We start from the raw sequence: 13879 nt of genomic DNA on the forward strand, positions 1-13879 counted from the left end.
CCAGAAAACCGGAAGTGGCGCTGTAGCTCAAGTGGTAGAGCGCTCGCCTTGAGCTGAAGAGCTGAGGGACAGCGCCCAGGCCCAGAGTTCAAGCCCCCCCACGACCGACAAAAAAAAAAAAAAAGAAGTCTGGGAGCATTGCTCAAATGGTAGAGCAAATGCCTAGCAAGCACAAGGCTCTGAGTTCAAACCCAGTACTACCTAAATATTAAAAATAAACAGACTAGAGTGTAGGATATTCTCTTTCTCTGCCTCCATTCCTCTACCTCCCTCTCTTCTTTTCTACACACAAGGAAGCTCTATGCCACCCTTTTAAGGTCTTCTACCTGGTTAGGTCAAACCTACCCAAGTTAATCTATTTTAACTGATTAGGAAATGGATATCATTTGCAAGTGCCCTTCACAGCAGCACCTATATTTGTGTTTGACTGAGTAACTTGGAAAAGAGTTATATATATTATAAAATAATTTTTGTCCATCTCCACCTTCAGCTCTAAGGAGAGAATTTTTCCTACCCAATACCATAATAGAAAGGGAATTCTGAAAAATATAGTTTAACCTGCAAACTGACATACCACATAACCATCACATAGGGAAAATTGGCAGGGATAACAAGAGGAGGGTACCAGTCATCCCTGTTAATTACTAGATGCTATCAGTTACTAGGAGCTATCAGCTGACAAAGGACTTACAAAGGAAAGCAACTCTGTTGATGAGAGAGACCAAAGACTTGAGTTCTCAGAAAAATACCCCTTCATGATCCCAAAGAAAGCCCATTGCAACCTTGACTAGGTGTCCTCTGCTGGATGAGGAGTGGAACATCATTCTTGAGATCCAATTCTGAGGCCCAGTTTTGTGGGTCCTTCCTTCTATCCAGTGATCCTTGTTCTCATATCATCTGGTGAATTGTTCAGGTTCTGTAACACAAATTAAAACTTCCTATTAAAAATTTTAAATTATACCAAAATACACGAAACAGAAAATTATCCTGTTTTATGTAGATTAGGCACATTTGCATTGTTAATAGAACCAACACCATCCATGTTCAGGACACTTCTTGTTTTTCCACACTAACACTCCATTTCCATTAATCCACAATTACACATCTTTCCTGGCCCTAGGCCCTGGAAACCACCATTCTGCTTTCTGTCTTTATGAATTTAATTGCTCTGGGTACCTCATATAAGTGGAATCATACAGCCTTTGTCCTTTTGTGACTAGTTTATTTCACTTAATGTCCTCAGGGTTCAGTCATGTTCTAGCATCTGTCAGAATTCCCTTTCTCTTAAGGCTGAATAATATTCTTGTAAGTATACACAGTATTTTGTTCATCCATTATCTGTTAATGGACACTTGGGTTGCTACTACCCCTTGGCTATTATGTTCAATGCTGCTATAAATATGAATATACAAAAAGCTCTTCGAGTTCCTTCTTTTAATTCTTTTTAGTATGAAACACATGGGTAGAACTGCTGGATACATTATATTTCCATTGCTATCCATTCATTCATTCATGTTGATATATTTTTTGGCAGTACTGGGGTTTGAACATAGGGCTTTATGCTTGTTAGGCAGGTATTATACCACTGAGCCACATTTCTGGCCTTTTTTGCACTTTTTTTCTGGGGGAAGGTTTCAAGGTCTTGTGCTTATGAAGCAGGTGCTCTACCCTTAAGTCATTCTTCCCACCCTTACACTGTTTCATTTGCTTACTTTCAGCAAATAATGCATATGTATACTATTATTTATTATTGAAAATTGATACAATTTCACAGCATAAAAAATAGAATGTATTAACCACATGCTAATTTCCATTCATATGTAACTTATCAATCACTGGCTTCAATCCATCAGTTAGCTTGGTAATTGTTTAGTCTGTTGTCCCTGTAAAGAAATCTTCCACTTACTCTATAGATGTTTTTGAGATAGGGTCTCATTTCATGCCCAAGTATGCACCTAGATGACAATCCTTCTATACTACCTTTCCATAATGCCTGGGTGACAGGCACATGCCACCGTGCCCAGCTTCCTCAACTGAGATGGCATCTCATGGACTTTTTTTTGCCTGGCCAGTCCAGGCAAAAACTGCAATCCTCCTAACCCAGTTTCCCACTTGCTGGGATGATAGGCATGTACCATTGTGTCCAGCTATTGGTTGAAAGGGAGTTTTGCAAACTTTTTGACCAGTCTGACCTGGAACTACAATCCTCCTGATCTCTACAATCCTCCTGATCTCAGCCTCCCAAGTAGCTAGGATTACAAGCATTAACCATCAGCACCCATTTTCTGATGAAATGTCATACAGTTTCCACAGCAATGGAACAATTTTGCTTTACTAATGCATTTACAATGTAGCACACAAAGTTTCCAATTTCTCCATATCCTCACCATCACTTTTATTTTTCTTGTTTTTGTTTTTATAGTACTCATCCTAATCACTGTGAGTAGTTCTAGTTATTTTAAGCAGAAGGGGAATTAAATACTTTAAAAATATCTGGAACACTGGAACAGCAAGCTCTATACTAATCTTACTGAACACTACGAACTCATCTTCTGGGGGAGTGACTACATTCGTCACAGTCACAAATTGAAGGGAATCAAAAGGCTGTTGTTATCCCCACTGGCTAAAAAAAGATAAACAAAAAAAGGACCATTGCTGAAATGACTGAGTTAGGTAATGAGTCACCATTACTGTTGTGGAAGTTAGCTATGGCTACAACGATGCTTAAAAACCTACTCAACTCTACAGGTGGACCTGTTGCAACAATGAGAAGTACAAGTTGTCATGTCCAAAACGAGCTTTACAACATCGGTGCGGGGGGGGGGGGGGGGGAAGGAGAAGGATTGGGATTGGGGGGGAGGGGGGAGGCTGGGAAGGGATGTGAAGGGTAAACAAAGGAGGAGGCTGCAATCCTTGGTAAGAAATGAAGAAATGTACGCATTATCCTGTCCATGTAATTGTAACTCCTCTGTACAGTATGTTCACAAATAAAATTAAATTAAATTTAAAAAAAAAAACCTACTCAACTCTTCATTAGCCTACTATGCTTGTGAGCTTGCCACTGGTTGATCTCAGTCTAGCTTCTCAGGAGCAATTCCACCAAGGGAGCTCTGCTCCACAGATCTCCCCTCTACCTCTTGGCACTCACAGGATTCTGGAAGAAGTTTCATCTTAAGTTGATGCTAGAAGGTGAAGGAAACACAGTTTTGAGTTCAGACTGATACACCAATTTGTCTACCTGTACTTTCAGCTTTCCCTCTTGCTCATTAGCATGCTCCTAGCCAGTGTCCTCATGTGCACCTGCAACCCCAGTCCTCAGAAGACTGGAACAGGAGAATTACAACTTCAAGGCCCAGGTTGAGCTCCATAATGAGTCCTGGATTCAGATGCAAAACCAAAACACAATTTTTTTTAAAAAAAGGAAGTTCCTGCTTCTGCCACTTAATGATCTCAGCAAGTGACAACTACTTTCCCTATATTTGCCTCCGTGTAGCCACAGAACTAGAGAGTAAATCCTGGAATACTGCCGTTATTTTTGCCAGGATAAAATAGCCAAAAAATAGTAGAAAGTAACCCCTAGTACATCTTTCTTCTGAAGCCTACACAAATGCATCTCATTAGCAACTCTTAATGAATATCCAGAACCTTAGCTGCAAATTAGTCTGAAAAATGACAATTGGGGCTAAGCACCAGTGACTCACACCTGTAATCCTAGCTACTCAGGAGGCTGAGATCAGAGGATCATGGTTCAAACCCAACCTGGGCAGGAAAGTCCATGAGACTCTTCTCTCCAATTGACCACCAGAAAACCAGAAGTGGTGTTGTGGCTCAAGTGATAGAGTGTTCACCCTGAGCTGAAGAGCATAGGGACAGTGCCCAGGCCCAGAGTTCAAGCCCCATAACCAAAAAAAAAAAAAAAAAAAAAAAAAGACATTTTTAACTTTTTAGCATCTGCAGCACCAAAACATCATACTAGGAAGTAGGAACTAAGCCAAGTGATCATTGGCCACATCCAACATACGTGGCTGCACAGTCCTCACACTGAGGTCTCCTAGATAGCAGGCGTTATTGCATTTGACTGGCTCTTGTGGTATCTAATGAACAAGATAATAAATACACTTTATTTAGAAAACTCCACTTCTGGGGGTGTTTTACTACCTGGCTACCCAGACTTCTTTTAGAGCAAGATCTGAGGAGTCACCCCACAGCAAGACTGCCATTATGTCAGACACATGCTAAACAGGATCATTTATAAATGTGATCTTTACTAGCCATGAACTTGAAAAACTAATCCTTTCAAATTTTAGTTTTGACTTTTAAATGTTATGGGAGAAAAGCAGTCCTAGAAAAAGAAACCGATAACTTTTTTTTTTTTTTTTTGGTCATGGGGCTTGAACTCTGGGCCTGGGCGCTGAAAACCGATACCTTTTGTATTTTAAACTTAAGTGAGGCTTAAGATAAAATAAACTACATTGCTTATTAATTTAGATTGTCACGAGCTTCCTAAAACAGTGTTGTCTTTAAAAATAAAAAGAACGTGACAGTTTGTACAAATGTTGTTCCTTTTTATGCCAGTCCTGGGGCTTGAACCGAGGGCCTGGGCACTGTCCTTGAGCTTCTTTTGCTCAAGGCTAGCGCTCTACCACTTGAGCCACAGGTCCACTTCCAGCTTTTGGAGTAGTTAATTGGAGACCAGAGTCTCACAGATTTTCTTACTTGGCTGGCTTTGAACTGTGAGCCTCAGATCTCAGTCTCTTGAGTAGCTAGGATTACAGATGTGAGCCACCAGTGTGTGGCTTCAAATACTGTTCTTTATGTTTACTGCCGAAGTCCTTAATGAATATAGATGACCTTATCTCTGACCCTTCTTTATGGAACATAAAGATCTTGAGAAAGCTGTAATCTGCAACTGAACATGTAGTCAGAAACTATCAGACTCCTACTGTTATTTTTGGTAATTGAGGGACTCAAAGAGTACCCAGGGAGGAGCAAGGGCCAGGAGGTGATACTGGTTGGCAAAGAAACAGCGAGGAAAGCCAATAGTTACAGTGGACATGGGGGGATTCTGGAAATTCTACACCCATGACTGAAGAGCAATTGAGAGTAAATTAAGAAGAGAGTTGAACACAGTAAGAAAGGCTGTGCCCTGGAGAGAAAGCCAAGCCCACAGTCAAGGGGGGAAAATCTGCCATCTGTTGTTTATGAAAGAAATAAAGCCATACTTTGTTAAAGACTCATGTTCAAGTTGCTAAGATTAACATCAAAATGACACAAATTTATTGTGAACCAAATTGGTATTAGGAAAAGCAAGGAGGGCTATATAATAGGAATGGGAATTGGTGAGGCAAAAAACTAATATCTGAGCCAAACAGAAGACACAAAAAGTAGAGTGGATAAGGGCTGGGGATGGAAAAGAATAGGCTGCCTTGCTACTTTGACTTCCACCAAGTTAGAGACAGAATGCAAAGAGGAGTTTGTCAGAACTGGAGTGAGACATGGACATGGTGGGTCAAGGCAGGCCCAAGGTGCCAGGCATCCAGCACAGAGAAATAAAGCACCATTGGCCAGAAGGTCTTCAGAATCCAGCAGCTGCTACAAAGACTCACAGACTTCTACTTGTAAGAAAAGCCAGCTCCTAAAATACAGAATGCTCAGGAGACCCAATGCCTTGAAAATAATATGCCAAAGGGGTAGAACTTGACAGATCAGGCTACAAACAATGCGAGACAATAAATATCAACACTCTTATTATAGAGAAAGGGTCTGAGATGATCCATTTTAAAAAATTATTTTCTTATTTTAAAAACACAATTGACTGCAAAATACATAAAACATCTGTGCTTTTAGAAACATTTTCTGCTATTAATTTTTAATACATAAACATTGAATAGAAAGCTAAATTATTAATAAATTAGTTTATCAAAATCAGGTTTCATAAAAATTGCTTCTAGAAAGGACCTTTTATAGAAACAAGATTCTGCAAAAGACACAAAGAAACAAGTCTAGGAATCTGCCATTAGTCTTATCTCTAATAATGACTATTAATTGTTTCTAGTAACACATAAAAGAAAACACTATATACCTCAATTTCAATATTCAACCATTTCACAATAACAGCCAAATATGCAAACTATATAAATGATTAAATATCATTAATATCATCTAATATTTAGAGGAGGCAAAAACTCGTGCTCCCTTATGCTTTCTGACACAGACCATATGATATCTGAGGTCAATGCCAGCTTAAATTATATAGTAGAAGACATTATAAATATATGACTGTGTGATTTTAAAGTTTATTGAGATCTATGTTGCCCTTCTGAAAACAAATAGATTTGTGTAATCAGTTTAAAGACCACTATACTATACAAATATTGTGCCCAGACATTTTTTTTTGGTCACGAGTCTTGAACTCAGGGCGAGGGCACTGTCCCTGAGCTCTTTTGCTCAAGGATAACACTACCACTTTGAGCAACAGCCCCACTTCCAGTTCTCAGGTAGTTAATTGGCTTTGAACTGCAATCCTCAGATCGGGTGTGAGTGACCAGCATCCATCCAAGAAAATTCTTTCTTTCTTTTTTTCTCTTTTTTATGTCTTTTAATTTTTGGTCTTTATTTTTTATTTTTATTCTTTTACCAGACCTGAGGCTTGAACTCTAGGCCTGGGCAGTGTCCCTTCCTAAGGCTAGCACTCTACCACTTGATCCAAAGTGCCACTTTTGGCTTTTTCTGCTTATGTGGTGATGAGGAATCGCACCTAGGGCTTCGTGCATGCAAGGCAAGCACTCTACCATTTGGTAGAAGAGCTGAAGAGCTGAGGGACAGCACCCAGGCCCAGAGTTCAGACCCCATGAACAACAAAAAGAAAAGAAAAGAAAAGAAACAAATTCAGGATAAATGCCAGGTATCAGTGAAGTTAACCCATATCTTTTAAAATTTTGAAACTGAAAATTTCATATATCCATATAAATCTTTCTCTTTCTATTTTACACTGAAATAGCAAACTAGAACCTGAGCAGTTGTACCTAGTTAATCAGCACAGGAGTGGTGATGCCTAGTAAGATCTTCTGACCAGAGACAAAATGACTGTAAGACATCTAATAGCAGGACAAATTGGAACATAGAAAAACTGTACTCGTTGTGATAATTTTGACCCATCAGCTAATCTGAGTGAGTTTCAAAAGTTTGCCTTTAGCAAATTGCCAACAATGTTAGTTTCCAGAAAGCAATTTTACTTACTTCATTTTCTTCCCCTTTTTTTTTTTGCAAAAACTTGGCATGACTTTCAAGAAAAGAGAAGAAACAAAAATAGAGGCTTGTAGATCTCATTTTTAATATGTTTTAATGTCATGATCATTGCTACTTAGCTTTGAATGTTATATTATTTAAAGCAGCCTTCAAAAACCACCAATGGTATCATCTAACTATACAGAATAAAGGCTATGAAGTGCCAACTATAACTTTCAAACTGTTTTGTTTAAATCTTTAAATGACTCACAATAAACCCAAGATGAGTGAAAATAAGTCAAAACTATTTCTCCATAAACCTTTGATCAAGTTGTTCACCCCCAAATGCAATTCCATGTAACTATTCTATGTGCATGTAGTCTTCTAGTCACAACTCAAGATTCCAGATGCTCAACCCAACTAGCTCTAATGAAGAAACATTTATGAATAGCAGGTAAGGTTTCTTATGAGATATAAGACTAGCAAGCTTGTGCAAAACTGGAACTGAGAAATGGAAAGTTACCTGTTCTACTTTTCAGGAGCCGTATGACCTGGTCCTTCTCTCTCTTTGACTGGATTTCATACCCTGGATTCTCAGCTCCACTCATCACTACCTGATGAAATGACCTTTTATGTTTCTTAAGTGTCTGAGAAAGGGGCTTATGATTGGGTTAGCAGAGCGACCTATAGTAGACTCCCCCTTGCAATCTCTGGAATAAGAACCTAGATCAGAGAAGACAGATAACACAATACTACGTTTCAAATTTTACATTGTCTTGGTCAAAATTCTACTGGAAGCCAAAACTCATTTAAAATAGAGGGACTTTAATTCAAGGAATTTGTATCTTAGGTGATGGAAGAGCAGAAAGTAAAGCAAGGCATTATCTAGAGATGAGTAGCTGTGGGATATTACTGGCAACCCTGAAAGCCACTTTCCTTGGCATTTTCAGCTCTCATTCAGCATAGAGAAGTCTAATGTCCGTCAATCTACCTTTGGCCAATACAAGGCAGTTGATAAGCGCTTCCTCTTTTTGTTTCAGCTGAAAACTTCTATAATATATTTCTTAGGTTCCTCAGAAGATGTCACAGAACTAAATATCACTCTATTTTATGAAAAGTATGACACATCAATGGGCATATCAGCACAAGATATTCTGATTTTATCCCATACCTCTTTATCTGAAAATATTTAGCTTCTTAGCTTGCTAAATGATCTTTTATAGTTTTAAGTAACCTTCTGATTCAAGGACAATATTTTGGGAAGAAGGGTGAGGTGAGGGTGAGGGCCCAGTCCTAAAAAATATGGCAAACTTTTGAATCAATGACCCATAAGTGGTACTATATGGGGTGGGGATGTAGCTCAGTGGTAGAGCACTGGTATGGTCAAGGTCCTTGATTCAATTCCTAGCATCATAAACAAAAGCCAAATTATCAAACAGATATAAATCATGTTATGCCTCCAATGGTTTACAAGGGCTGAAAACAAAGTAGAAGAAACATTAGCCCTTCTTTTCATCATTACAAGCAACATATTTCAGAGTCTATGCTTCCCTTCTATGCAACTTTTGGCATTGCTATATTAGATTTTTTTTCTTCCTAAGAGCTAGGAAACATCAGAATTCACTGAGCTTGAAGCTACCACTAGCATCTGATTCCATTGCTCTTTTTGTGCCAGTAGACAGTCAAAGAAATCAGGTATTCTTCTGTTAGAGAAAATGGACCTGACTGAGGATGAGACCTGGAGGATCATAGTTTGAACCCAGAACAAACAAAATAATCTGGGAGATGCCATATCCAATTAATCAGCCAATTGCCAGACTGGAAATATGGCTCAAGAGCACTAGCTATAAGCAAGAAGACTGAGCAAAAGTATGAGACCCTGAGTTCAAACCCAAGTACCAACACACATGCACACAAAAAGGAACAGCTCCCCTCCAAGAAATAACTTCCTTCAAACATCATGATCTATATGGAAGAATCAGGGTATGAAGCCATATCTGACTAGATGCAAAGCTCATGTCTGTTCTTCCGTACCACAATACCTTGATCCAAGCTAATTGGCTTTTTAAAATTTATACAAACTATATAAAACTGTGATTTTTATTGTGATATTATGTGTGTGCATATGTATGTGCATCTATTTGCATATACATACATTAAAGAAATTATACATAAACTTATAGACATTAAACACACAGGTATAAATATATGTTTATATATTTGTATGTAAGTGTGTGCATATACATATAGTATACATGCATATAATGTGTGTGTGTGTGCATATATATATATATATATATATATATATATATATATATATATATATATATATATATATCTCACTTGTGTGTATGCCAGCAATCAGCAATGGGCTTGAATGAAGGACCTTGTGCTCTTGCTTAGCTTCTTTGCACAAGGCTGCTGCTCTCCACTTGAGCCTCATCTCCACTTTCTAATGTACTTTTTCTTTGTTTTTAGTACTGAGGATTGAACTCAGGGCCTCACACTTACTTTGCAACCGTCTACCCACTTGAGCCATGCCTACTACTTTTTCTTATTTCATGCCCTCCTCTCTTCCCCTTCAGGTGTCCCTCCTCTTCTTAATAGTCCCTTCTATCATGCCTTGTTTTGTCCCCCAAGATTCCACATATGATAAAAAAAAACATTTGATATCTGTCTCTCTATTAGTCTGGTTTATTACCTTTAGTGCAATGATCTCCAATTCTTCCCATTTCCCTGAAAGTAACAAAATTTTATTATTCTTTATGGCTGAATGACAAACATGTATATATAAAAAATGGAGTTAGATATTAATCCTTCTGTCGTGTCCAACGTTAAGATGAGAGTATTGGTTTAAAAATGTATTTATGTTTAATTAAATGCAATGATGCACTTTCTTTTCTCCAGAACTTTAATTTCTGATTTATGCTTTTCTGTAGATAAAGTGATATGGAAAACACTTAAAATTCTGAATTTACCAGCTTTCACACTAAAATTGAGAAATTATCATCAAGCTATTTCACTGTTGCAAAAGCATCCAAGTTGGGATGCCAAAAGATATAAAGTAGGAAAATCAGCTAGAAGTGGGAGCTGAGGATAGCAATTGTCCTAAAAATTTCTTCACAATCTCAGAAGCTTCCTACGGGGTGGGAGTGACGGGGAGGGGGGGGGACAAAGAGGAAAAATCTGCCTACTGTGGGTAACAATCTGAGATGTTCAGTGTAGATGTTACTTTTGACTCATCTTTGTTTCTATTTTGGCTAAAAAGTAGTAATTTTACACTGCCACCCACACAACAAACAGAACATGATTGTGTTGATCAATTTACATAGTTGATTTCATGTCTGTCATAGTATTGAAAATTATGCTTACTCTCATCATGTAGGTATAATGCTATATGGTATTGATATATTGTGGGGAGAAAAAAATGGAAGCAGGCTACTGGGTAAATGACAGGCCAAGGACAGAGCAATGTTTCTTAAACTGTGTTGCATGGATCACAAGATTCAGAGTCATAAAGAATTCTTTTTTTTTTTTTTTTTTTTTTTGGTCGGCCGTGGTGCTTGAACTCTGGGCCTGGGCGCTGTCCCTCAGCTCTTCAGCTCAAGGCTAGTGCTCTACCACTTGAGCCACAGTACCACTTCAGGCTTTTTTCTTTTTGCTTATGTGGTGCTGAGGAATCGAACCCAGGGCCTCAGGCATGCAAAGCAAGCGCTCTACCACTGAGCCACCTTCCCAGCCCCATGCAGTACTCTTACAACTCAACAATATTGAAAATTCAAAAGTTGGTAAAGGACAAACATTTCACTGAAGACTATATCTAAATGGCCAATATGCACATTAAAAATATCAGCAGTGGTGGCTCCCATCTGTATTCCTACTACTTGGGAGGTAGAGATCAAGGGGGATTTTGGTTTAAAATGAACCCAGGCAGAAAAATTTACCAGAACTCATCTCAACCAATAGCTGAGAGTATTCCAGCTATTGTGAGGCTAAGATAATGAGGATAATGATTTCAGACACACTTGGTGGAGGTCAGGGTGGAGAAGGGAGGAAGCTCATAAGATTCCATCTCAACCAATAGCTTGTCTTGGTGGTATGTATCTGATATCCCAGCTATGCAGGATGCTGAGATCAGGAAGACCATGGTTCCAGGTCAGCCCAGACAAAAACAAGTTTACAAGGCCCATCTCAACATAAAATTGCCAACTGATTTAATTTCACATAGAAGAGGAAGCAGAGACACAGATAGACACTTGCCACATATCATTATTCAGACACATTATTTATGATAGTGTAAAAAAAAGCTTCAAGTGTGAGTAGAAAAAACTCAAGTGTCCCTCAGTTTGTTTGGCAAAAATACAGTATATTCATACAGTGGAATAGTATTCAGCCTTAAAAACACAGAAATTCTGATACAGGTTACAACATCAATGAACCTAGCAAGCATGATGGTTAAATGAAACATGCCAGATACAAAAGGTACACAATACACAAAAAGACACAAATATTATATGATTCTACTTATATGAAATACCTATGAAGGAAATTCAGAGAGATAATGTATAATAGAGGGTGTAAAGCTAGAGACAAGAGAGAAGGGGAAGTTGTTGTTTTAATGGGCACAACATTTCTGTTAGGCATGATGAAGATTCAGAAATGGATAGTGGTGACTATTGCACGGCATTGTGAAGTACTGAATGCCACTGAATTGTGTACTTCAAAGTGGTTAAAATATAGTTCCACTTTTTTGTAATAAAATACAAAAGTATTATTAAAGTAATACACCTAAAGTATAAAAAATTTACTACACTGATTATTTATTCACTGTTGTGCCTGTCCTGGGGCTTGAACTCAGGGACCTGGGCACTGTTCCTGAGCTTATTTGCTCAAGTCTAGCACTCTCCCACTTGAGCCACAGTTCTATTTCTAGCTTTTTTAGTGCTTAACTGGAGATAAGAGTCTCACAGTGTTTCTAGCCCTGGCTGGCTTGGAACCATGATCTTCAGATCTCAGCCTCCTGAGTAGCTGGTTTGTAAATATACAATCAGAATATTAGTTCAGCCGAATGTGATGGCTCATGCCTATAATCCTAGCTACTTAAGTGGTGAAGATCTGGAGGATCATGGCTTGTACCTATCCCTAAGCAAAAGTTAGGAAGGACCCATCTTAATAAGCAAAGTAGACATGATGGTGCATGTCTGTAATCACAACTCCATAGGAGGCATGGGTGGAGCAACTACAAGCTGATACCAGCCAAACCTGGGTAAAAATACAAGGACTTTAAAAAAAAAAGTAGCTAAAGTAAAAAGAAGATAGTGGCATTGGATTATGCTTGCCTAGTAACCATAAGGTCCTGAATTCAAATTGCAGTACCATTCAAAGGGGAAAAAATATACACATGTAAAGGAAATTTCTGAAGTTTTCCAAGTTTCTTCAAATTTGAATGGCTTTATTATCTAAAACATTTGTTAGATATGGGTTAAAAAATACTTTTTTAATCTCTTTATAAGAACACACTCTATACTATTAGAATAAACAATGCAAAATTAAAGTAAATGATGATAGCAATATAATTCAGAGTCAGTGTAGATATTAATATTTATTAATCCAGCTATGGAAATTACATGTGCCAGATAAATATATATCTTATCAGCTTTCTACCTCTGAGGAGGTAGAAACTCTACCAAAAATTTCCATGTAGTGAATTTTCTTCTGTAGTCATAGGCAATATAATGAGTTTTAAGTTTAACTAAATGTGTATTTCCTGGAAATCCCCTCAGACATTGACAAAAATGATGTCAGCTATTATGGCAAGATCTGCTCTTTTGCTTACAATTCCAAAAGAAATTTCAAAGATAAAACTGCAATGTGATCTGTACTGTGAAAAATACACAATGCACTCATAAATTGGTGAAAAAGATCTATAACTACACGAAACTGGGAGACCTAGTAAGCAATATAAAAATATGTCTTTGTTTTATTACTTAACTGAAATATTCACAGTGGCATACTCATTGCGTCTGCAGCACATGGAAGTTATTGTTTCTGTATTAGGTTAGAGCTATAAGATCTGCATTATTGATTATTATTTCCCCTGGGTTCACATGAGCCATTTAAATATACTGAAGCAGTTAATATTTCACTAAAGTAATACTTATTTCCTACTCAATTAATATTCAAACAAATCATTCCTTTTAGCACGCTTCTTTGTCTTCTCATTCTGAGCAAAAGTAAAAATTACTGCCAGTCTCTGTGTTTTTCTGTTGTTACACTACTACGTTTTCTTTTGAGTTTACTTTTCTACATAAAATATTTCAGATGAATTCTTAATAGTTTACAAGTAAAATATATTAGATGGGACGTGGTAGTACACACCTGTAAACCCAGTTATTTGGGAGACAGAGATAGGAAAATCACAGTTTGAGGCCAGCCTGGGCAAAATTCAGTAAGACCTTATCTCAAAAAAAATACAACAAAGGGGGCTGGGAAGGTGGCTCAGTGGTAGAGCGCTTGCCTTGCATGCCTGAGGCCCTGGGTTTGATTCCCCAGCACCACATAAGCAAAAAGAAAAAAGCCGGAAGTGGCGCTATGGCTCAAGTGGTAGAGCACTAGCCTTGAGCTGAATTGCTGAGGGACAGTGCCCAGGCCC

The 13879-nt window shown here is 38.1% G+C and overlaps 1 protein-coding gene across 1 annotated transcript in view; it reads right to left on the bottom strand.

The window, feature by feature from the left end:
- LOC138840687 (uncharacterized) overlaps positions 1-13879 on the bottom strand; it is a 53538-nt gene that overhangs the window by 19622 nt on the left and 20037 nt on the right. The window contains exons 4-6 of the mRNA XM_070040953.1: positions 9929-9963; positions 3028-3182; positions 783-916 (exon numbers count right to left, since the gene is read on the bottom strand). Of these exons, the coding sequence (XP_069897054.1) occupies positions 3072-3182; positions 9929-9963 (146 nt within the window). The 3' untranslated portion in view covers positions 783-916; positions 3028-3071. The remainder of the gene's footprint in view (positions 1-782; positions 917-3027; positions 3183-9928; positions 9964-13879) is intronic.

This window comes from Dipodomys merriami, unplaced genomic scaffold (genome assembly GCF_024711535.1).
Source record: "Dipodomys merriami isolate MVZ:Mamm:240054 unplaced genomic scaffold, mDipMer1.0.p SCAF_30, whole genome shotgun sequence".
In the NCBI taxonomy this organism is placed as follows: Eukaryota; Metazoa; Chordata; class Mammalia; order Rodentia; family Heteromyidae; genus Dipodomys; species Dipodomys merriami.